Source organism: Betta splendens, chromosome 9 (assembly GCF_900634795.4).
Source record: "Betta splendens chromosome 9, fBetSpl5.4, whole genome shotgun sequence".
In the NCBI taxonomy this organism is placed as follows: domain Eukaryota; kingdom Metazoa; phylum Chordata; class Actinopteri; order Anabantiformes; family Osphronemidae; genus Betta; species Betta splendens.
Window position 1 is genome coordinate 8,986,254 of NC_040889.2, and position 24,039 is coordinate 9,010,292.

Consider the following 24,039-nt stretch of genomic DNA (forward strand, 5'->3'; position numbering starts at 1 on the left):
TTCTAAAACTTATTTTGTTCTAAATGTGACTCCATGTTTGCCTCATTGAGTATCACATCCTGCTACTATATTTCCCTGTGTGTCACCAGTTTGTCTCATCTCATAATGCCACCTTTAGGTTCAGATTACCACCTCATACCCAGATTACTAAACAAATGTTAACTAATCATCCAGATAAACTGCTTTATAACATTTGTTCTTGCATTATGGGTACTACATATTACTAAAGTTTACTATTAGAAGGGCTGGTGCTATTTAGATTTTCTTTGTATATAATATAAAATGTCCTAAAGCACAGCAGCAAATATATACTTTCACCTGCCTGTGCAGTACATGTGAGTGCCTGTGATTCCTGAAAGCAAGGTTTAGAGTTTTCATGTGTGACTCCGGGACGTCCAAAATATCCGTTTTAAGCTCAGTTGTTTCTAGAGCTTGTAATAAGTGAGTGACTCCGATTGCTTCCACCCTCACAAGAACAGCATGGCAGCCAGATGTGCCAGAGCATAGAGTGTACTGTATGGCTGTAAAGATGTGCTCACAAATATGGGACAGAGGCAGGGGAGTGTTTGTGCATGTAGCAGCCAATTTAGTTTGACTTGTAGGGCCTCCTGTTGACATTTGGGTGGCATTTACACCTCTTGCTCTGGACGAGGTTGGCATTTTGAAAAGCTTCAGCAGGCCTCTAATCTCTCCCAGTTCACCATGCACAGGATGACCAGACATGGCAGCGCCGCTGCTTTGGCTCTGTAGCAATCTGTACGTGTTTTTGTGTGAACCGTTAGATTTGCACATGCAGCTCACGCCACATGATCACTGTTTAATTAGAAGCAAAGTACTAACACGCACACAATCACTTTGCCTTGTTAAACTCTTGAAGGGCAAGGTTTATGGTTCTCGTTAAGATATGAATAAATGTCCGTCAGCACTTATACTGTGTGGGTCACTAATTTCAACATAAAACCTTACCCTTGATGCCATTTATCATAAATCATTGTATTTACATAATCAACACAGCTGATTGCAGCAACTACCCATATTCATCCATTTAAGAAAGTGAATTAACCCAACCATTACAGCGATTTTGGCCGGGGCCTGTGTATGAGTGATATTAAGCTTTCATCTGCCTTTTATTTAATTATGTCTCTTCTTCTTGGTGAAACAGTTCTAATGATGTTACAGTATGTATCGATGGAGAGATAATGTGGCATCTGTGCTTTCCCAGTCCTTTAGGTGACTGCTAAACTGTGTAGTTGTCAGATCGTATCACATTTCTCAGTGAAAACATTTCTCGGTGAATAACTTACTTTAACTTTGACTTTGACTAAACCTGTTGTGTATCCAGCCTCATCAAAAAGATGCAGAGTCAAATATTACCATGAATGAGGAAAATCATTATGAGACACAGAAGTGTGTAAAACTCATTTTTAGAAACAATTTCTTCAATAATTTAAAGTCATTAACTTGTTTGCTGAAGGTGCTAGTGTTAAAAGTAAACTCAATTTAATTCTGTCTGATGTTGTTTCATCTACAGTAGCGTCTATGTAATTACTAGTTCTGACTCTGAACTTTAGAAATACTTGTGGAGGTGTTTTGGATTCACTTATCTTACAAATTGACTGTATCATATCCAGAGACTTTCTCAAACCCCTTTTTATACGTGTGGCTGAGTTATTTCCTCTATTTCTTCTTTGTCTATCAGATTTGAAGCAAGCTTAGCAGCAAAGCGCATGGACATAATATCAGACTGGGAGGTGTACCAGGTCAAACACTTCACTGCTGTTCCAGTTGACTGAGTGCACCGCTCTTCGTGTAGACACAGAGCAGTGTCTTATTAAAAGCACTTGTGTTGATGTGCAGATACTTAAAAGCATACAAGGTCTGCCTAAAGTTGGTTGTGCTGCAAGTGGTCATGGTCGAGTGGAAAAGTGCGAGGAGGAGAGGAAAGAGGAGGTCGGAGATTGATAGAACGTGCTCGGGGAAGGCGCGCAGGGAAGGACAGTGGAGCAAGTGATGAAAGGAATAAGAGGCAGATAGAGAGCTAGATGACAGGAAGAGGACAGAGCAGCTCTGCCTCCTGTCACTGTAGCATGGGGGGAAAATGATACACACCATGATTCTGCACTAATTTCACACTCTCATTAACTCCCCCCGCTGAGCAGCACGCACAGATAGAGAGAGCAAGTTAGAGGTGAACCGGCGTATCTTCAAAGAAGTTTTGCTTTTAGCTCTGCCAAATGTTATGATTTAAGAAAGCTAAACCCTATTGAGCTCAGCAATTATTACAGATGAGGACACTTATACCTTTCCAATCAAATTTTGTCACGCCTGAGAAGTAAATGATTAATTGTTATAATTAATGCAGTTACGAGGTTTGATTTGTCTGTAATTGCATTTGAGTTGTCTTTCATCATAGGTTAGCTAAATATCTCATCTATAGTGTGTCCTGTGGTTTAAGCAGGCCATGCAGTTGCACGGTCCTTATGTTGTCGATCCACAGTTTGTAGGTCAGCACTCAAAGGAGACAAGACAGTAAAGCACACGATCAAAAAAACATCTCGTTCAACATTTTTGGATCAAGAGCAAGTGTCTAAAGTCGGTTTGTGACGAGGCTGGCGTCTGTAGCCGCACGCTGATTTGTCCTGTGTATGACCCATTTCAAACATTTAAATTCCCACTGCAGAGGAGAAGAAGGGAAAATGGCAAAAATTATTTGTGTTTGAACCCTAACCTTCATTTAGTTAAGCAGCAGCTCCGTAATTAGGTGTGAAGAGGAGAGTTTTCCTTCAACAATAACATCTGTAGTCAACCTCAAAGAGGTGTCTGCACGTAGGCTATTAAAATGCAGCTCAGAAGTCCTGTCTTAAGTCTTACCCACACGTACAAGCACGTACTGCTTTTCTCTGCCAGCCTTTGCTCTCTTTTCTAATCTTTTCTCACTCGTTCTGAAGGATTTTCCTCAGTAAATAGCACCAGTCCCCCCCCAACCCACACCCATTAAAAACTGGGAGTGTAGTCGGGAATCAGAGGTAGGGAGGATTTGATACTGGAAAGGTCAAAGAGGGAGAGATAAAGAACACAGAAGAAAGAAACTAACAACAGAGAAAAGAGACCAGATGGGAGACAATGGAGGAAAAACACAAAGGAAAAGATGATTAAAAAAAAACGCCACTAAACAGACAGGTGGGAGGAGAAGAGGGCGCGATAAGACAGAGAGGAAGAAAGGAAGCGCAGAGGTGTATAGAGGCTGGGGTTGCGTGTATGCTGGGTGGCATGCTAGCGGGCTTTGAGTTCAAGTTGTTCATATGCACATGAACACTGCTCACAGATCTGCACAACACTGTACACGCCGAATGGAAACAAAGACCGACTGCTTAAAAGTGGATTGTAAACAGTACGTGAGCCGCTGAGAAGTATTGATGAGTGAGTTGGAGAGGGAGATCTGAGCACCGTTCTTTTTTTTTTTTCGTCTTAAACGTCAATACAGCGGCAGATTTCTTTTTTAATGGTTGCTTCTCTTGTCTGTGTGCCTTCAATCGCTCTCCTGCATGTCAAACCTGAGCCTAGACGCCGCTGTGTGCAGCCCGGCCTGTTATCTGCCGTACTATAACGCTTTTCCTAACGATTTAACGACGAGTGGCTCTAGAGTGAAACTCATCTTTGGCAAATAGTAAATGTGGCTCTTTATCTAAAGCTATAAATGAGCAAAACAAAGGAACAAATGTATTTTATGGAACGCCAGCAGCGGTTGGTTTGTATGGAAAAGGCATCGCGCTGGATACCTGCACAGCACAGTGGCAGTTAGCCGTGAATCTGTCAGCGGCTCCCGCTTGTCAGTGGCAGCAGCGCCGCCGTATCTTTATTTGTTTATCTGTCTGATAGCCCCCCTACAGGACACGGCACGCACCGCGTTGTAAATAACTCCGTCGCTTTTATCACTTCCCAAAAGTGCAACTTCAGCCACTTTCTGGTGAAGTGCAGAGTTTTTCAATCTCCCGTGTTTTACGAGCGCACGCGTGCACGGACACGGGCTTCCGCACACATACGCCCGATATTGTGCAGCAGATTAGAGCTGTCATTGTGGGAGTCTTTTCTCTGCTATAGAAGGTGGATAAACTCTTTGATTGTATTTATCCATCCCATAATGGAATCAGACTTGGTTTCTGGGCAACCTGTCCAATGGACTCCAGGGAAGCAGCCAGTCGTCAGTCTGAGCTTAGCGGGGGGTCTAGTTTATCTGAACGCTCAGCGGTAGACCTCTTATAAGTCTGCTTTGAAGGCCCCAAGCTTTTAGGTCTATGTGGGGGGAAAAAGGAAAAACATTGGTCAGATTACAGGCAGAAATAGTGTCAGAGCACAAACGCAGACAGGTTTGTGTACAACTTGCCTGCACATACTGTACAGCAGGTCATAATCACATGGATGTTCACACGGTAATGCCGTCCCTATCAATGTCACCCCCCCCCACAGAGCCTGATCGTCTGTGATTGGTTATTATTGAAAAGAGATTAGTTTGTATTGTCAGGAGATTTGTCAGTCTGTGTGTGTGCGTGTCTTGGTGCATTGTGTTAGCAACAATAATTTAATGAAAAGAAAGTCCCCATTTTCTTGTGTACAATAATCTAATTAGGCCTAATATGGCTCTCCAGACCTGTTGCTATGAAAGGACAGAAGTGGGAGGACAGAATGCCCTTAATGCTTATTGCATGAATGCCAGAGGGAGCCACTGCCAAGGAGAGAATTACTGCACCACAATGAAGCATGTGCTTCGTTCGGCCGTGTTCTTTCTGTGCGTTTCCCCTTTTTTGTCATTTGCTGCATTTAATGGGGATGTAATCATCTAAACAGATGCAGAGAAATGGGACAGACTTTTTACATCCTCAGAAAACCATAATAGTGAGAAATGGTGTTCTGCATTTATAAAGGAGTGTTACGTGTGGCTTCTCCTGTCCTTTAAAGCGTAATGTCAAGGTGAAGGCAGAGTGCAGGAGATGGGTGATTTACAGATATTCTCTTGTTCCTGTCCAACACATTTCTTTCTGTTTTCTCCTTTGAATTCGCCCTCAGACGTCTGTCTTTCCTCTCTCCAACCTTCTATCCCCTGACAACATGAGCTGCCACTCTGTGTTACTGTCACACGAGTGAGCGCCGGCTCCCACATCACAGCAGCCTTTGATTGGCCGTGCCTTTCCAGGTCGGTGAGCTGCTGCCTGATAATAACCTTGTTTGATTGCTGGAGCAGAGATGTAATTGATTGATCTGCTCACCCTGTCTGGGGCTTGGCTTCTGAAGTAGCCCCATGGATGTGTGAGCGTGTGGGTGGGTGTATGTAGTGAAGTGAGGAGGGGAGTCGGTTGGTGGATTGTTGAGGGGAAGACTAGATAAGTAGACGTACACATACTAACCTCGATGCGCCCGAGATGGAAACACGCCTTCGTATAAAACCAATTCCTTCTGGTATTGCACATCCCTGGACATCCCAACAGCAGGTCATTAAATCTCATTTAATGGTCTCTCTCGCCCTTTAAAGAAATGTTTGTGATTGGTGGTTGCATAAGTTAGTTTGTGTGCCGGAGTGGTTAATTACTCCCAAAAATAGAGGGTCTCGACTCAATACAGAACCTAATCCAAAAGTGACTAAACAAACTCCAGGCAGTTCTAAGCGCCGCTGCTTCACACTTAATGATTGGAGCCGTTTGCTGCTTATGTGTGGGTAAAATTGAGTTTTAAAGGCTAACTAAGGTTGCAGTTTGTGTTGTTGTCAAAATATGTTGCTACTTTCACTTCCTAACTCATTTGCTTGCTATAATTACTATTGGGTTTTTCCACATAATGGTCAGAGTTGACTCATGTTGCACTCGGTACGAGCAGCAACAAAATAAACTGGTTGTCTGACAAAGGGTTTATTTGCTGCTCTTGTCTACAATTTGTCAAATTTGGGTAATTTTGCTTCTGGCTGTATAATAATGTTTATTTCTCTTTTTTATGCCCCAAATGGACACAACATCCATTTTAAGTAGGGATGAATAATTGTCCTTATTCGTCCTTCCTTCCCTAATAATGATGGTTTGATCCATGATCAGTGATGCTGCAGTCGTGGTGTGCCCGTTGAGTGTGCAACTGGTGGAAAAATCAAACTGGCAGACTCTGATTGAGTCCCTGCCTCCTCTTCTTCTTCCTCTCCTCTCTCAGCTTCTTGTGCAATTGTTTTCACATTCAAACATCAGGATTTTCATACAGCTCAGACAACGATCCGGTTTCCTTCTGGGAGTTTTAAATTCTGGCTCAGAAGAAGGAAAATCGATGCACTTATTCATCACTTCACTTTAAAAGTTCTCTGAACCAGTAGTACAGATGGTTTCCCCACTTTGCACTATCTGTTCCCCTGTTTGTCACTGGAATAAGTCAAGCATGGGAAGTCAGGGGATTGAAACACTTTTGCAATAAAGTGCAACAGCACTGAACTGCCAGGCTTTTCTTCAGGGCTGATGAGCAGCAGCGGTGTAAACACCTTCCCTATCGCCCCCTCTGCTTGTAAGTGGCTTCCTCGCCAAACCTGTTTGGCTAAATTCATTACCTCCACCCAAAATAGAACTTGCATCCACAACAGTAAAGATTGGAGGGGAAATGCATTCACAACAGGGCTGAACTGACTCTAAGAGGGGAACGAGTAGCACAAGGGAGGTGGAGAATGAAGGGAAGAGGCAAAAATCCATTATGTTTGATGTTGGTGTCTCATCATGGCAGCAAATGCTGGTGGAAAAACCCTGTGAAATGACATTAAGGGCGACTTGTAATGTGATTTTTGCAATGTGTGAATATGAGATTTCTAATGGATTTGAGCACATTAGAACAGTCTTTATCTGTAGTATTTATCCCCCTGGTTTCAAATGCAATTTGCTAAGGATGACGTTTCACTCTCCTCCAGCTCACTAGCTCTCTGGCTGGAAGGGATGTGGAGGTGGATTATATTATTTTTTTCCTTTGTGTGTGCCACTATGTAAAGATGTCATGATAAATATTCCAGGCACAGCGTTGGTGACAAATTGGAATATTATGAAAATGAGAGATTCAGCCTATATTATGTGCAGAGAAGAGCATAGAGGAATAGTTTGGTGAGAGTCTGTTCTGAATTCTGGCTCAGTGTATTAAAGTGTGTTTACACTTACAGGTGGCTGTTGTGGGTTTGCATTTTTGTAGTGGCTTTTCATTAAGTACCCCCAGTATTAGTTGAAGTTGAGTATACTGAGGTACGTGTTTACTAGTACCTTTGAAGGAAGATGGACATTATGTTAAGACTTGAAGTAAACATGTAATTGCTAGCATGCTCTGTGCTGTTACTGAGCTCCTACACTGCTAATAGCAAATTGTGCAGCATCACTTGTACACTTGTCAACAATGCACATAAAACCCAGAATGTCATTTGTGCCCAGATTACAGCTGTAATGTAGGAATCAAAGCGAGTGCTTTCAGATGCACACTGGGAAGACAACGGCTTGGGATGATGAGAATAATAAGGAACTTCATCCTTCACATCAGTGTGATTTACCGATTTGTTGACATCAGTCTGGACTAACTCTTTCCTGATTCTGAGAGCCACGAGTGCACTTGTGAGCACACAGTGGTGCTTTGAATTAGGTTTTGCGGCTCCTATGCTCTGACCATATTCATAGCTCTCCACCAGTGTCTCCCACTGCTTACATTACAAAACAGACAAAGACGCATACTCATCTTTAATTTTCCTGACACCCTAATATGTGTCTCTGACTGATTGGGGTCACGGCATCCCTGATTAGCATGCACATTTACGTGTTCCTGCCAGCATTTCCGCAAATTGTCCCAAATCAGCCGTTGTGGTGGACCCGGAGCTCTCTGCAGGCTTAATGAGCTAGATTAAGAAGGAAGTCATTTAACCCCTGCACACAAACGCGGTATGGATGGGAATACGCAGTCATCATGACCACACGAACATGGGCAGGGGCGCGCACGCTCACACACCACCCTACCTCCGCCGTGTATTTCATGAGATAGGAGATGGAGCAAGGCCATTATGCAAATGTCAGGTGTCAAGTGTAAATGAGATTGGAGGGATGGGAAACAGAAGTATTGAATATCACGCCGGCTCCCTTGGCAACTGCACCAAGGTAATGAGAGCATTCCAGGACGTAGGCTGGCTAAAGCCTTTGTTACTGAAAGATAGCAGAGTGAGATGAATAAAAATTGCTAAGAGTAAGTCCACCGGGTCCAGTTGATCTAAGAAAGAGTATAACGTAACCACTTTGCTTATTCATACATGGAGTGTGAATAAGCGAGGAGTGGTTTCCTGTGGTTGGAATTTTGCCATGCGTTTCTATAGATCACACACAGTAAATGCAGGGAAAAACAGTTGCCTTTTGCAGCTGCGTGTCCAAACCTTGTACTGTCTGAGACAGGGGAAGGGTGCTCGTGTGCTATTTAGGGATGGCTAACTGTAGGCGGACGCCAGGTCCTGTAGACCAGCAGCTGTTAAACCCATGCCTCCTTTATTTCAGTTGTTCAGTTATTACTTTGAAAAAGTCCAACATCAGTGTTTCAGTAGTTCAGGTCATGTCATCTTCATCTGCCACGGGCCTTCGGCTCAGCTGCTTCACACAAATGCCTCGCTGTCTCTGTTTAATTCAGGTTATCTGTCAGTATCTCTATTCCAGCTATGACTGCAGACTATGTCTGACGCCTCGTGTCTAATCCTCCTTTATTGTCTCTCCACCTTGTTCTTCTGTCTTCCTCCTGCTTCTCCCTGGCTTATCTACTTCGAGCAATAATTTCCCTGAAAGAAAAACAAAAAGATGAAATTCCCCTGTAATTACTGCAACGCCAGTCTACAACTTTGAGTTTAATAAGGGTAACTCTGAGCAAATAATTGTAGAAATGTCACTTAAATGTTAAGTGGAAGCCTTCCCATTCATGGTTTATAAATGAGCATTTACAGATTGACCTATGAAGAAAAATTCTTCTGCAAATGTAGAACCATATTTTATTAAACAGACATGAACAGGACCATCAGCCTAAACAATTCAATACGTTTTTTGCTGACCTTTAACAAACATGCTTTACGCAAAAGAATCCCACGTCTCCTGGCAAATACGGTATGTTTCAGTTGGCACTGTAGAATATTTCAGTATTTGGATCTGGCACATTGCAAATAAATGCAGTGTGATATTTCCTGTGTGGTGTGAGACAGTCCTAAAACTAGAGCAGGCGACAGTTAATACATATGATTAACACTGGAGAAGCAATGACAGGAAACGCCACTATGTTAATCAGCTGGACGATATCGCCTAATAATCCACACAGAGGGCAGGTCCTCGCAATGTCTCTAGTAATTAGGGACTTCTACGGGTATGAATAATAGAGAAACACCCCCACAACCATCTGTAAGTGGAATATGGTCATCATTCAGATTCCACGGCCACCGCGTATTTGTCACATCAATTCAGAACTGTTCTTGGCGCAGCCGAGCCGATCAGATCCCGATCAGCGAGCTGCCACCTCGATCACAACACGTTTGCAACACCCGCACTCAAGCTCATTAATTTAAATATAGTCCGTCTGAGTTCAGTATCTGCAGTAGCCTGTAATTTATCCCTTTATTATTTATTAAAGGAGACAATAATTACACAATTAACTAATAAAGATGGTTTTGTTCTGATTTTAATGCTAATTTATTTCAATTACAGTTAATTATCTTGTTACGTTAAGACTGTGGTGAAATGATTACGGGAATTTTCTTCATCAGGAAGTTGTTTGGATCCTTGAGCCTTCCTCCGCCATCCCCACCCTTTCTCGCTCCTTAATCAAGCACATTGCTTGAATAGCTTATGGATTTGCACACATGGTCATGTACATAGAACCACAGAACCCGCACGGCCCTGTCACTTTTGAAAGTAAAACACAACAAGCTAAAGGTCATTGCTCGCCCAAGGTGGTCTCTCTCTCTCCCCCAGGGGAACCTTTCAAATGGACACGTGGCCCATGACATGACAGTACAACAGGCCGCCTTGGACAGGATGTGAAAGGATCGATGAATAATTTAACCCGTAGCATCGTATTTCCCCTGGCAGTAATCTATACAGAAAAGCAGCACGTGCACGTCGAGTGTGCTTGTCCGTGGCACGTCTCCGCGTTCGTTTTGTCTATGCTCCATATGCAGAGAGGTGGCTATTAGGCATGTAATGTGACGTGTGGGACGAGCTATGACAGACACACAGCCCTAGAGCTGAACTTCCTGGAATTGCATTTAGTTGGTCGTCTTCAATATGAGACCTGTCACCTCGCTCCCTCCAGGCCATGCAAACTGTGATTGAGGCATTTCTGTAAGGTGTCACTATCAAGGGTGCATGCTTGTGAGTCTATCTGCTTGTGCACGTTGGGTAATAGGCTGCTTTTCGTGCCGATGGAGACCTTTATACGCTTTCAATCATACTGTCCTTTTTCTCTGTCTCCCTTTTTTCTTCTCTGCTCCGTTTTTGTGCCACCACCTCCTTCCACCTTTACGTTGTTGTCGTCCCTCCCCTCCTTCCATCCTTTTCTTACATCTCTCCTCTCCATCCATCCTCACCTCCGGTGTACCCCTCCCTCCCTCTCCCTGTCAACACTGTCATAGCTTGTGGAGCCCTTGAGTGTATTACAGATCTTTCGCCACTAGTTCTCTTTATGGCACTTTCTCTTTTTAAATTCAATCAGGCTTCAATGGAACCCCAGAACCATTTCAATTTACTACCTGGACACCACAGGATGGAAAGTTGTATGCTAACAAAAAAAAGGTCTAAATGGAAGAGAAGGCTAGCACACAGAGGGAGCGATAGAGAGGGGAGATGTTGGAAAGGTATGGCAGCGAGGGGAGAAGGGGGGGGGGGGGTCTACTGAAACGGTGCCGTGGAGAGATAACAGCGGCGGAGTGGTAAAAATAGAGAAAGGCTGGGGAATTGGGGGGAAAGAGGGTGAGAGAGAGGGATGGGAGAGAGGGACGACTCTGAAGTGTTAAAGGGGATAAGAGACCAAACATGACAGTAGGGGAGAGGAAAAAAGAGGTGGAATGAAGAGTGTGAGATGGAGGAAGGAGATAAGGGCAAATAGTAAGGAGAGCTGATAAAATCATTAGTTTTGCAATTAAAGGAGATTGTGTTGTGAAATGACTCACATGTGTATGGTACTATGCGTTAGCCAGCCAGTCTACCATTGCCCACCTCCTCACAGGCTGTTTGGCCTCAACCTGTTCAGTTTCTGGAGGGCAGCTTCCCGTTCACTCTTCCTTTTTGGGTGAGAATAGTCTCCTTCGTGTTGGTCTTTATGCGCCAGGTGCAGGTTAAGTGTTTTTTTCAGTAGTTTTCCGGGGAATAGGAAAATGCCTTTGCACTTAGCTCTCTCAGGGACGGTTGCCATTTCAGACTCGCTGAGTCATGCACTGAACCATGAGTGTCCTCCGGTGGCTCCAAAGGTCTATATCATCACCATCAACTCTGATTACCGTAGAACACTGTGTGTGTGCACCACTGTGGCGGTGTTTATGAAGGCGGCACGAGATGGGCTTTAACATGACTTTGGCTCCTGAGCTTAAGCTCTTGCTGTCTTACTGCCACATGACATAAAAAGGAAGATTGTGTGATGACTTTAGGTGGAAAGTAGTATCAAGGCTTCAGTGGCCCAGATAAACAGGATCACCGATGACACGCAGTATGTTTTTCTAGTGTGGAAAGCACCTGTGCCGTTTACGTCTGGGGTTCTGCATATAGATTCAGGTATGTTTTCCATGATGCAGAAAAGCCAGTCAACTGAACGGAAGGTGATCTGGATACTGCCTCGTTAATAATATGAGCCATGTTATTTTGAATAATTTATTATTGGTGTCTGTGCTCTGCTCTATCAGCTCTTTCTTACTTCCTGCCATACTTTAATGAAGCAGTCCCCTTCCCCTTGTTTCTGTAAATGTCACCTGTGGGAGGCCACTTAGAGCTTAGCTTTTTAATCAGACCTGCTTTATAAGAAGGAGATGAACACTTAAATGCTTAAGAAGTGAACAGAGGACAATCAAACCCGATCGAGCTTTCGCCTGCACCTGCCTGTGTGACTAGGGGATTGGGTGTGTGTGTACTGTATGTGTGTGTCCAGAATTAAGAAATTGGTGCCTCTTCTATTAAAGAAACAGACAACTAAACAATAGGTTGTAGGGGCCATGCACACAAACAATGGGACCCACTATGAGCAGCGCTGTCACCTGCCTCTCAGTATTGACTGACATTGTACAGTGGTCACAAAAGCTGCAATTTAGGCCCCGTAGCTGGCTATTGTGACAGTGAAGCATCTTTGTCTCTCTGCGGTCCTAATGGCTCAGTGTAGCGTAGGGAAGCAAACCTCCCTTTGCGACTCACATCTGTCCTGCACTCACTGCATAGAACAGTAAGCTGGAGATGTGCTCTGTCTCACAGGGGAGAGTTACATGAAACCTTGTTTTCAGTATGAGTAAGGCAAAACCAGATTGTTTTAAACGTCTAAATATAAATGCACTAATAAGGACTTTATATTATTCAGCATATCTTTCACTGGTAGCTTTCATTCCACTTAGTAATTGGTATTCATTTGACAGCAAAGATAAGCCTATTATTTAAAATTCACCAGCGCAGTCCTCAGTGAATGGGAAAAGAGCAGCACGGCTCAGGTTTGTTTCCCTTCTGCTACGGTTCCACTGCCTCGCAGACTCTGGAGAAAGTGTGTGTCTTTGAGTTTCAGCGGAGTGGAGGCGTCTGGCAGTGCTGTCCACGCATAAAATAAACACACTCAGCTGAGAATCTAATATCATGAGAATGCGAAGTAGATAATGATTCAACTATAATTCACCAGCATGCTGTTGTCTCCCAGCGAGCAAACCAAACCCTAATTTATTGTAATAATACAGCGTTGCTTCTGCATAGCAAGATAGCCAGTCTGTCCTCAGCGAGTCTCATATGCCCGCCTTCATTCTGAACCTAAGCTGACTCACGCACCTTAAGTTACTGATGAACAAAGTCTACCTGTAGACGCTCATACTTACAGTAACGTCTGCTTTGTATGCATTTAAAACCTCTCTTAGAGAGACTAATGGGAGAGCTAGTCGGGAGGTATAAGAGTGAGACAAAGAGTTGGAGAGCGCGCCGTAGGAAGATGGAGGAGCAGCCCAGTAGCATCAGTGAGGTGGTGATTTGTCTTTGAGGCTCTGTGCTGTTGGTGTTGGCAGCGTCAGCTAAACAAGGCCATCTCATTTCCTGTTGTCTGCAGGAAGCAGCTGTCTGCTACCGCTACTGCTGCTGCAGCCCCTGGTCATCAATCTCCCCTCTTTTAATTGGTCTGCACCACACTGCGACGGGCCAGCACGCACACGCGCTCCTACGCTTATACATGCACACGGACAGAAATAGGTACCGAGGCGTGCCAGAGAAAATGCGCATGCAAACAGCGCGTCTGTGGACACACTCGAGCACAGATGACGTACTGTATGTGGTAAAAGCACACATACAGTATATGCTGTTGCTGTTGCATCCCCGTCAGGCACAGATGACAACTAATGAATGTCGCAGTAATTTCCCCACATATTTTTATCAACTTTTACGCAGTAGTAGGTTAGTCAAACTGATTACTGTTGTCATTCATTTACCTAATGTGAGGCCAATACCACTGTAAGTAGCCAAACTGCTTCCTTGCTGGCCTGGTGCATTCAGGTACCTCCTCCACAAGCTTGAGGTAATACTGAAGCATGTGACTGGCATAGCAGTGGATAGGACTGATAGGGCAGGTGCCTGAGAACAATTTCCTTTCTTCTGACAAGGCATTGAAATCCTATAATAGTGTCATCATCTATGTTTAGTTGTCCAATAATTTTTTTTCAGCGGGGATCGCTGAAGTAGGTGAAATGATAATATGATTGGTTTTTACTTTTGGCCAATATCAGTGTTCATATTTGAACACTGATAATTGAACATCTACTTTTACTTTTCTCAAAGTGTCTGCAACTCCGCTAAACATGAAAGAATTGGCTTCTCATTGAAATGCACCAGGGCCGTGCTTCCAGTTTGGCCTAATTTAAGAGCTGTTTGAAAGCCTGCTAGGACAGAAAGACATGACCAGTGATCACATTGTCACAGCCACCTCACACAGAGTTTCACCAAAGGAAGGTCTGTGGTCACTCTTATAATCCAAACGAACAGCTGATCTTTCTTCATTTATAGCAAGGTTGACTTGAAATGATGGGCACGGAAACATTGCTGGTTTATTTCAGACACAGTGCTTCTTCCTGCCTGACATCCACGGCTTTCTGTACGAGTCGAACTTTAATGTTGTCACAGAACGACCTCACTTTTTTAATTCTATTATCCTCCCTCTCATAAGCAAAGGTCCTGAATATAGATCTCATTTGTCCCTGCTGCTGTAAGCATGTGGACCTGCACATTTACATAATTCATCTCTCCCTCTTTCTGTCTTCTGAGCTAATGCCCCCCACCTATTGTACTCCCACGTACACACACATGTTCGCACGCACGCATAAACGCGCCCAAAGCTGTGATGCAGCATCAGGGGCAGGAGCAGAGTAGGAACAGCAGGGCTTTGGCAGGAGCGTGGGCGGCGTGTGGGAAGGCCATATGCATTTCACAAGGCACTGATGAAAACACACGTTTCCACACTTAATCACACAGACTACTGTTACATCAAAAAAAATAGAAGCAACAACAACAATACATTCAACCATCTTTTCTATCTGTCTTTGTCTTCCCTCTTACTTATTCACACCCATGCAGCAAATCCTGTGCAGGTTTCAAATGGTGCACACCAACTGGAATGTTAATTCTTCCTCAAAAACGCAATTGTGAAAAAACAGTCAAGGGACTTGTGTGAAGTGGTCAAAGCTGACACAGTGCCATCCAGTGGTGGTTCAGGGTGTGAGAGCATTTGTTTTAGTGCATGTTTATAGTTTTAGCAGTGCATTTTGTGGATGAAAAGGTGTTATGAATCAGGCCAACAGCCACTGAGCATGTTTCTTTTCTTGCTGTGTAATGCTGCTGACTCTCTGCTTCCTATCGCTTCATTAGTTTAACTCTGTTGTAGAAATGAGCAAGTCAGACATATTGGGGTGTGTAATATTGCCAGAGAATCAATACTGAGCGTGTAGTTGGATAACAATTAAAAGCTGCCGTTCTAACATTCATTGTCTGCCCCAGCGGAGTGAAAGCTAATGTTGGTTGTGCCCTTAAACCCACAACGTGTCCCCATCCACTATAATCATTTGTAAGTGTTCCAGAAGTGACTTGATGCTGCGATTGAGAATAATCGCTCATAGATAAGTGCTTTCGAGTGTCACTGGATGTGGTATATTGACATATTGATGCGAGGCTGTACGTTTTTATGTCATCCCTGAATGTGCGTCGTATGTGTTAGTACAGGCAGCCTCAGACGCACTGATTTAGTATGTTGAGCACACTCAGGTATGCACGCACACGTCAGCACTCAGCCGCTCTGCCTCCTTCCCTCTCTGAGGTTCACTGTGTCCTGTCCTTGGTGTGTGACAGGTCTTTACAGAACAAGCCTTCCTCTCTGGGCAGGGGAATCAGAATATCACCATAGCTGATAGGTTCGTGCCTGAGGGGAATTCTGGGAGATTTAAAAACGCTGAGTCTCTAATCGATCTTAGCACACTCTTATTCTGCTGTCTTTCCTAAGTCTTTGTCTTTATCCCATTTCTCTTTCGGCATCATTACGCCGCCGCTGCGGATAGAGATGGATGACGGAATCCCAGCCCTTTCCATTTAAAGGAGCATTTGTTACCTTAGGTTTAGTTTCCAGTGGGAAATGAATCCAGAGCAGCCGCTATAAAGCATCTTTGCTCTGTCTGTTCTCATATGTTTTAGCTTTCCTAAAACATTAAGCTTTTTTTGTGTGTGTGGATTATCAGAGAGACATTAGCATGCAGAGGATTCACTCATTAGACAAATCCCCCTTGGTATAAGCACATTCTGCCTTTCAGGAATGTTATTCCTTGACATGCATACACATAGGGCTCGGCATTGACAATTACACAGCTCCAACACCTAAGCTCTGACATCTGTTTGCTAATGATAGATAATTGCATGCTGTCAAAAGCAATCATCAGCAGTTGCTGCTAAGAAACTGTGTTTGGAGCGCAACTGGTGGAACCTCGTTGGTTCCAGGGGAGATGACACACTGATGCTGTGGCAAACACCACCGACTACTGAATAGCAGTATTAGCGTCTGTTTGTGTGTGTGTACCTGTTCACATGCGAGCGATTAAAACCGCTTATGATGAGTTCCCGGTACCAGCACGGAGACGCTTGTGCGGGATTTGTTATTCCTGTCGCCTCTGTGGTCTTCAGCATAAATTGATTCAGACGAGGTTTTGTGTTTGCGTAGTTGTTGCAGCTGTGACTGAAATGACTATCTGCAGCTTTACCTTAGCAACAGAAGGTATGGTGCTAAATGAATCACGTCAAACTTAGATTAAAGTTCCGTATTGTCAAGCAGATGTTCTGCTGTGGTCTCCTTGAACAAACTGTTTGGTTATTAGCTCATCATTAATGCATTTGTTGCTACTATGATCAGCAGCAGGCAGTAAATCAATTATCACCACAACCGGGCTCTTGTTGTCTTTTTTTATTGGTCTGATCTATTTCTCCTCTTGCACCTGATGGTGACTATTACAGCCCAGTGCTCCATGCCAGTCGGTGCGTTATTGTCTGGCACGGTAATATTTAGGCCAGTTGGAAATAGCGTGTGTGAGAAGGTAGATAAGCAGATTATTTAAGGTTATTAAGATTTCACACACAGAGGCGAGTTCACACTGCGTTGTTGCTGCTGTGTCTCGGCAGCGCTGCCACGGCGTCTCCTTAGCGACTTGGCTGACATCTCTGCGGCGTACAGCTGCCATATGCTTGGCTGGTGTGTTTTGTTGTCACCTGGCAATGCAACTGAGATCGTTAACATTACATTGGGTCCAATTATAGCAGCCTCATAAGATGAAGCAGACCATTTTACAGAATTCTTGTGGTTCTAAATTGACTTTAAGAATATATTCTTTTAAACAAGAGGCTGTTTAGAGGCATGCTGTCTGTTTGTGGTTTATTTACTCTAACACGTCATGTACATGCTTTCATGTAGCATGTGCCTCTGAAGTGAGCTACAACAGAGCAGGCACATTTAATCCAGTAACAGAAATGCTTCATACCCGCTTTTTATAACAGGAAAGTGGCACTATGTTGCTTCTAAAACGTCTCGGAGAGAGCGCGGGACGAAACTTTGGCCCTGACACTAATGCAGAAGGAATTCCAGGCAAACGGCTTGAGAAGGAATCAGACCGTGTCATTTTCTGATGTTTTGTGCATGAGCTCATGATAACTGGGGAAGATGTCAATTTTGACCAATGTATAGTCAAACTTTGTTGTAGCCGTGAGGGATGAAATGAGGCTAACTGTCATTCTTCGCCAAGAGGTCAGGCTGTCTCACTGTGTTTCTGTGTAGGAGGTTTGGCTCAGACGAGGAGTTTCAGAAAATGACCCCGTGCAGCCTGCAAGCCGTGCTTCTCCTTCTCGTCTTCACCGTTTCATGATTCATTTAGAGTTGAGGCTCTTTGATGGCTTTTGAATGGGTGCATGCACACAAGTGTGATGTTTTTTTGTGTGTTAACTTGTTTGGTGTTCTTTGATATCACCCCCATCACCGTCATCATCACCAGAAGCTGTTAGCTTCTGTACTGTTTGTCACGCCGTCAGCGCTGCAGACGTTGGGAAGATGTGCTCGTAATGATAATGTGCTGGGATAGATTTTCTTTTAGGATCCATTTGGAAATCTTTAAGCTCTGCTGTGCTTTGCCCCATGTTACAAATCCATTTGCATTTTGACGGGCCTCATCTCTCTAAATTCCAGAGGATTTTTTCTGACTCCTTTTATTGAACGTTTTGGGTAATGCGTGTTTTCCTCTCTCAATATTGAAGTTTGCTAGCATGTTCTCTAGCAGCACCCTGGGTCTCCAGTGGAGCTTCTCGCCCAGCTACCTTGTTTAAACGTCCTTGCATCACCCATGGGCTCGGGATCCTCACAAAGGGTTCCTGCGGCTTGGCTCCAGATGGCTGTCTGGATAGACAAAGCCGTTTTACTGCCTTCTTGCTGCTACATTACTCAAACGTTATCACCCCTGCCTACAAAAATCCATCTGTGCTCACACACTAACTTGAAGATCCATCATCTTGACACTTGTATTGAAACAATGACAATAATGACATCACGAGATGGATTTCAGAACAACACGATGCATGTTTAAACCGGCAACTTTTGTGCTAAGATCGATTTCTGCAAATGAAGTTGTCAGCCAAAAGTATGTTTTTTTTCCCTACAACGGAGAAACCTTTAAGTTGTTCTCTATACATATTTTACAGGAGCAGTATATGTGTCCTCCATTGTTTTGCAAGCCTGACTGTTCTAATGAGGCCACAGAAGAGTTTCTCCTACTTAACTTTCTGTTGTGGGATTCGGTGCGAATCAATGAAGGATTTAGAATAGGTTTAAGTTCCTCGTTCACTCTGACACACAAGCATGGACACGCACACCTACACACGCTTGCTCCAGCTCTTGCTGACTAATTGGGTGTAGATGCTGAGTGGTGTGATCTTCCAGCTTGTGCTCCCCGTGTGTTTGTTTTCCATGTGTTTGCATGCATGCCTGCGCATACAAACGCCAGCTTAACTTATCCTAATCCATTATCTGCTCCCACTGATCTATAGCTCATGAAAAGCCTGCGTATCCATGGTTGTCTCCTACATTCTGCAGCCTTGTTAATCTAACCTCCACTTCACATTACTAGAGTCCAGACACTGTTACCAAGCAATGGAGCATTTCTGTTGCATTTCGCCCACAACTTTCCTACGTTGTTTTGTGATCTTCTTTCATAAAACCTTGTTTTCCTGTTCGGCTCTCTCTCCTATAGGCTCAGCTCATATACTGTATTTTACAGGTCTTGTAGATCATAAAATTCTTTTGTGAGGAGTTTGATTTATTTGTGCATTTATATGTGTTGAGCGCTTGAGAAGGTACCTGCTCTTGCATGCCTCGCCCTGTGGTGTGTGTGGGACGAGGCCAGTGACCAATGATCCTCTGACAAACGAGGTGTGCGTGTGCCTCCACCAACCCATATATAACTGTCTGACCCTATATGACCAAAGTGACACTGGCTTCCCAGGAGAATTCACAGAGCATACATACTAAAGCTGTGATCCCTTGCTAATGCTATAAATAGCTTTGGTTTTGCAGTGATCCGACCATACAGAACAGTTGGACTTTCATTTTACCTCAGAGAGAGCTTTTGCTGCACTCATTTACTACTGTTGAACACGCTGAACATCTGAGAGTTGTCTAAATTAACTAATGCCTGCACTAATAACACTGAGCAGCTCCTTCAGTGCACTTTAGGTGCTTAAAATCACTTTAAGAGTCAGACAAACTTTCTAAAATTGGATCCCATGGCAGATCTTACTCTTCCAGTGAATGTTGACACCAAGCTACTGTGTTTCTAGTGTGTGAGCTGTGTCTCATTGCCCCCCTGTTAATGTTATATTATATTGTTGTGTCCAGATTCATTCAGGAGATAGAGATGAACATGGGACCAGGCCAGGCCAAGCCGTGCCAGCTCCGAGCCTTCCTCACTTACTACATCAATGACCTCTTCCTCAACCAGGTGGGTGGGATGCCTTCAATTCAAATAATCCTCTAGTAAGTCAATAATCGCACTTAGAGTATTGTTTGTTACCGAACCATTAGGTGCGAACGGAAATAAACAAAGAAATCGAGGCAGTCAGCAAAACAGCTGATCCCTTGAAGATCCTCGCAAGTGCAGATACCATGAAGGTTCTGGGCGTCCAGAGGCCCGTGTTGCAGGTGAGGCACTTGTCATTGTTATTTTGGACCATCCATGACTTTTTTTTTAGGGGGGGGGGGTCGACTTCAGACTTTTGGTTCCCAGCACATCCACATGTGAGCAGTTAGGGAGTCTTTCAGAACACGCTGCGTGTTTGTTTGGCACCATTTTGCCTTTGTACCCTTGTTCAATAGAGGAGGGCTCTCTCGAGTACACTCACCTTGCAGTTTTCCTGTGATCTCTGTTAGTTCAGGGCCATGCAGACACACACACACACTCCTCCACCCTCTCTGTTTTTCTCTGTTTTCCACCCTGCCACCTATCTCACAGGATCATAATTGCGACTGAAATAGTGCTTGATCTTTTTTGAGTGTGTAGCGGTTGCTAACTGGTGGTTATATAACTTCACACACGTATACACATACACACAGACACAATACTTGTATCTACCAATTTCTCCTTTCTCCCAGGGCCATTTTCTACAAAAAAAGAGTTTGTACCCAGAGATGAGAGAGTTAAGACGGCACATACACTGTGAGCCTCTATGCACAGTGGATGTCTCCTGAAATAACGTCAGTTTACTTCAACATATTACATCTGGTCCATCAGTTTTTATTGTGTACAAATCTACCTTGTGCCGATCAAAAAAATTTTGAAGACCAATTTTTAAATGTAACTAAAACCAAAAATCTAATGATATCGACTGCCTCACTGATTAGTCCACAGACAACCGCACATCTTGCTGGTATTGACAATTTGTCTTATTCCTAACCGAATAATGACAGGTTGAAGATTACAGCTGCGTAAAAAGTAAGATCCAGGGAGTTGGCAAGATTATTCGAGTAGGTCTGAGCTGTCAAATATTCTTCATGTCTGGGGGAGTTTCTATATCTACACGTGTGTAAGAATGTGGACATGTTTTTTGACATTTGTGGATTTTCCCATTTTGACCATGCAGTCATCAAGGTTGCCCTGGTCCCATAGACGGAGTTTGTTTGTGTAGCAGAACCTCGGCTGTGTATTTGTCAAAGTGTGTGTTTGTTGCGCTTTGAGGTGTGTTTGTTTCTGTCAGAGCCTTCCTGTCTGTGTGCTTCGCTCTCTCACAGGGAGGGAACAGCGGTGGCAGTTCATTACAGAGAAAGAGACCGTGGGCGTTTGGAGTTCAGCGGGGTTTGTTTACGACTCAGGCCCCTCCTTAACGAGGAGTGCAGCATCTTGCTAATTATGCTGCTGTGGCTAATGAGGCTTTCTGCTGAAAGTGGGGAGTGCAATAAAACACTCCTTTTGTTTGGGCTTTTTGCCTTTTTAATTGGATGCAATAAAAGAGCCTTCCACTCTTCTTCGCCTGCCATTCACATTTGAGGGTCAGGATGGCATTCAGGTGCATTTCTGATGCTTTTGCTGGTGTGTATTTGTAGCCATGCGAGTCTGTTTTGCTACCTGTGTGTGGTTGTGTTTGTTGGTCTCCAATTTGAGAGTCTTCCCACTGTTTCCTTTGATGGCCTTCATCCACGGTGTCACCGTTATGACAGACTGCTCCCTTCCTCAGTTTGTACTTCTCTTTCACTTAGTTGTCGTGAGTGCTTTTGATGAAGGGATTTGACACCTTTTTATCCAGAAGATATAAACTAAATAGGCTTTTAAGCTGGGTTTGCACAAAGTGCCTCCAGTGGGCCAGGTGGCAGGACTGCCCAACTCTGTGACTGCAATGGATGATTAAAAATTATAGCTACAGGACTGTAAAATGGTTGTCAGAGTTTCCAATAACGCGGCAGATGTGGCTGTGCGTCCTGTGTTTCCAGGCATACACATCTATGCAGGACTTTGGGAGCACACATGTACTGTACATGCCCCATTTGAGTGCCGTGATCTTTTCTGTGCCAGGTGTTATCGGAAAGAGGCACACACCGCTGGCGTCGGACCCCGCATGGCTGACAGGAGGGAGCGGGCTCAATGTTGCCACACCACATTAAACACCCGCTCTCATACACCTTGGCTGCAGCCACATAGGAGAAACCATAGGGGAGCACATTTTATAGATGCATCTGCTCTCCGCAACCACTGAAGCGTCCATTAATGTGGTCCATAGTTTGAATTGAAGACATTAGCTTGTACAGAACTGTAATAGCACACTGGGCAAGTACAGTATATGCTTAGTAAAGCACTATCTTGTATTAACCTTTCAAAATGGACAGTTTACTAACATAATATTGGCTGTAGATACTTTTCTGACCTTGTGCTATAAGATACCGCATGATACTACCTCTGGTCGGTGTTAGCTACCCCCTCGCTGCTTGGATAGAATATTTATGGATGCATTTCCATATCATTAACTTTTGGAGTGGACCTATGTTATTAAATACATTTATATTATATGAGTTATTTGACCCTTTCTCAGGGACATCACACTAGTAGAAATGGACAAAGTGGTTTTGTGAAAACACTGCACAGGAGTCAAGGTGAGTATATCACCTTAAACCGCTCATAATAAGGAATGCCGAAGCATTCTGGGCTTTGGGTTAATAAGCAGTGTTGATTTGGGCAGGGGATTTCCTATCGCTGAGCCCCAGCAGTGTCAAAAGCTGCATTTATATATCATGTACATATACTACATAATAATGATATGATTATGAGCCTGACACTAGCTATATATTGTTCTCCAGGAACATGAGATAAAGGCTGACTGGGACAGTATATAGTTCAGTGGGAAAGGTTAACGTCCGTTCATGTGCCTGTGTGATAGCATAAGAGCTGATAAGTCGGGGGAAGAGCAGTGGTGCTAAAGAAAGCAGGAGCAACGCCACAAGTATGCGCTTCCGTTTGATCTCCACCTTCCATCTGCTGTAACCATAGTTATTCCCATTTTATTCTTGCTTTTTTTCCCCTTGGGCTCGACTCCAGCAAAATAGCAATGCACAAACATACAAGCTGTTAGCCTCAGTGGAGTGATGCTATCTGTCCGGCTTTGGCATTGCCACTGATTGATTCATTTAATTAGAGCTAGATCGAGGAAACGGGGGTGAAGGCGGGAGAAAGGGCCAGCGATGGGGAATAGAGCCGAAGAAGTAGGATAGGGAGGGTATGCTCACTCTGCTGGGTAGCTCAGGAGATTGGCTCCATTAATCTTGGTAGAAGCCCCCCATCCCAACGCGTCCCCTGGACTCGTGCACTCTGTGACACACTAACATACAGGCATACACACAAAGTGCCAGGAGAAAATCACCAAACCAACAAATGGGCGACCGCACTTTGTTTGTCCACCCACCGTACATGGACACACCTTGTGTAGCATGCAGGCCGCTAACGTAACTATCACTTACTGTAGCACCTCTGTGTGCGCTTTTGTTTGCTTTGCATTTGTTATACATGTGATTCTGAGGCTCCTGCATTTGCGCAGAACTTGTAGCACGAGTTAGAAACTGATTTCATTCCCCGGAAAGCTCTCCGTGCTGCAGATACCTTCAGTACCGGTGGCCTGCTAATGACGTTGACCTTTTAAATTTCATATTTACCTTTAGCTTTGTGAGGGAGGAGGGTGGAACCAGGCACGCACGTGTTACTTGTGTATGCGCCCTCACCCGAGCATCCACCTCTAGTAACCGTAATGACACTGACCTTTTTATTTGTGACGATGTGTGTAGGCTGTGTTTATTTGAGGGGGGGCTGATCGTTTCCTGTTGATTGGCTCCCCGCTGCCCCCTCACAAGCGCCCCGCCATCACTCACACACACACACACACACACACACACACACACACACACACACACACACACACACACACACACACACACACACACACACACACACACACGCTGGAGATTAGAGTGTGCATCCAGAGCGTGTGTGTGTGTCTTTATTAAACAAACTCTCAACATTCGCCTCCCATCAACTGACTCAGCGATCACAACACATCACACCTGTTAGCTGCATCAGTCATGCACTGTGGGAGTGGGTGGGAAGTGGGAACTGCGCAACCCTTAGATGGAGCCACGCGCCACTAGCGTGACCAAACCAAAAGCCACCTTTTTTTAACATTGACTTCATATGATCCCCTGCTTTTACGTTATATTATAATCACAGTCCCATGGCAGCTTATTACTCTATCATGTAAAAGTTGT

General features: G+C 44.2%; 1 protein-coding gene across 2 annotated transcripts in view; it reads left to right on the forward strand.

Annotated features, from left to right (window-relative positions):
- Nucleotides 1-24,039, forward strand: part of exoc4 (exocyst complex component 4) — an 83,735-nt gene that overhangs the window by 32,643 nt on the left and 27,053 nt on the right. For both annotated transcript variants that reach the window (XM_029161747.3, XM_041072193.2), the window contains exons 12-13: nt 19,639-19,741; nt 19,825-19,941. In XM_029161747.3, coding sequence (XP_029017580.1) covers nt 19,639-19,741; nt 19,825-19,941 — 220 coding nt within the window. The remainder of the gene's footprint in view (nt 1-19,638; nt 19,742-19,824; nt 19,942-24,039) is intronic.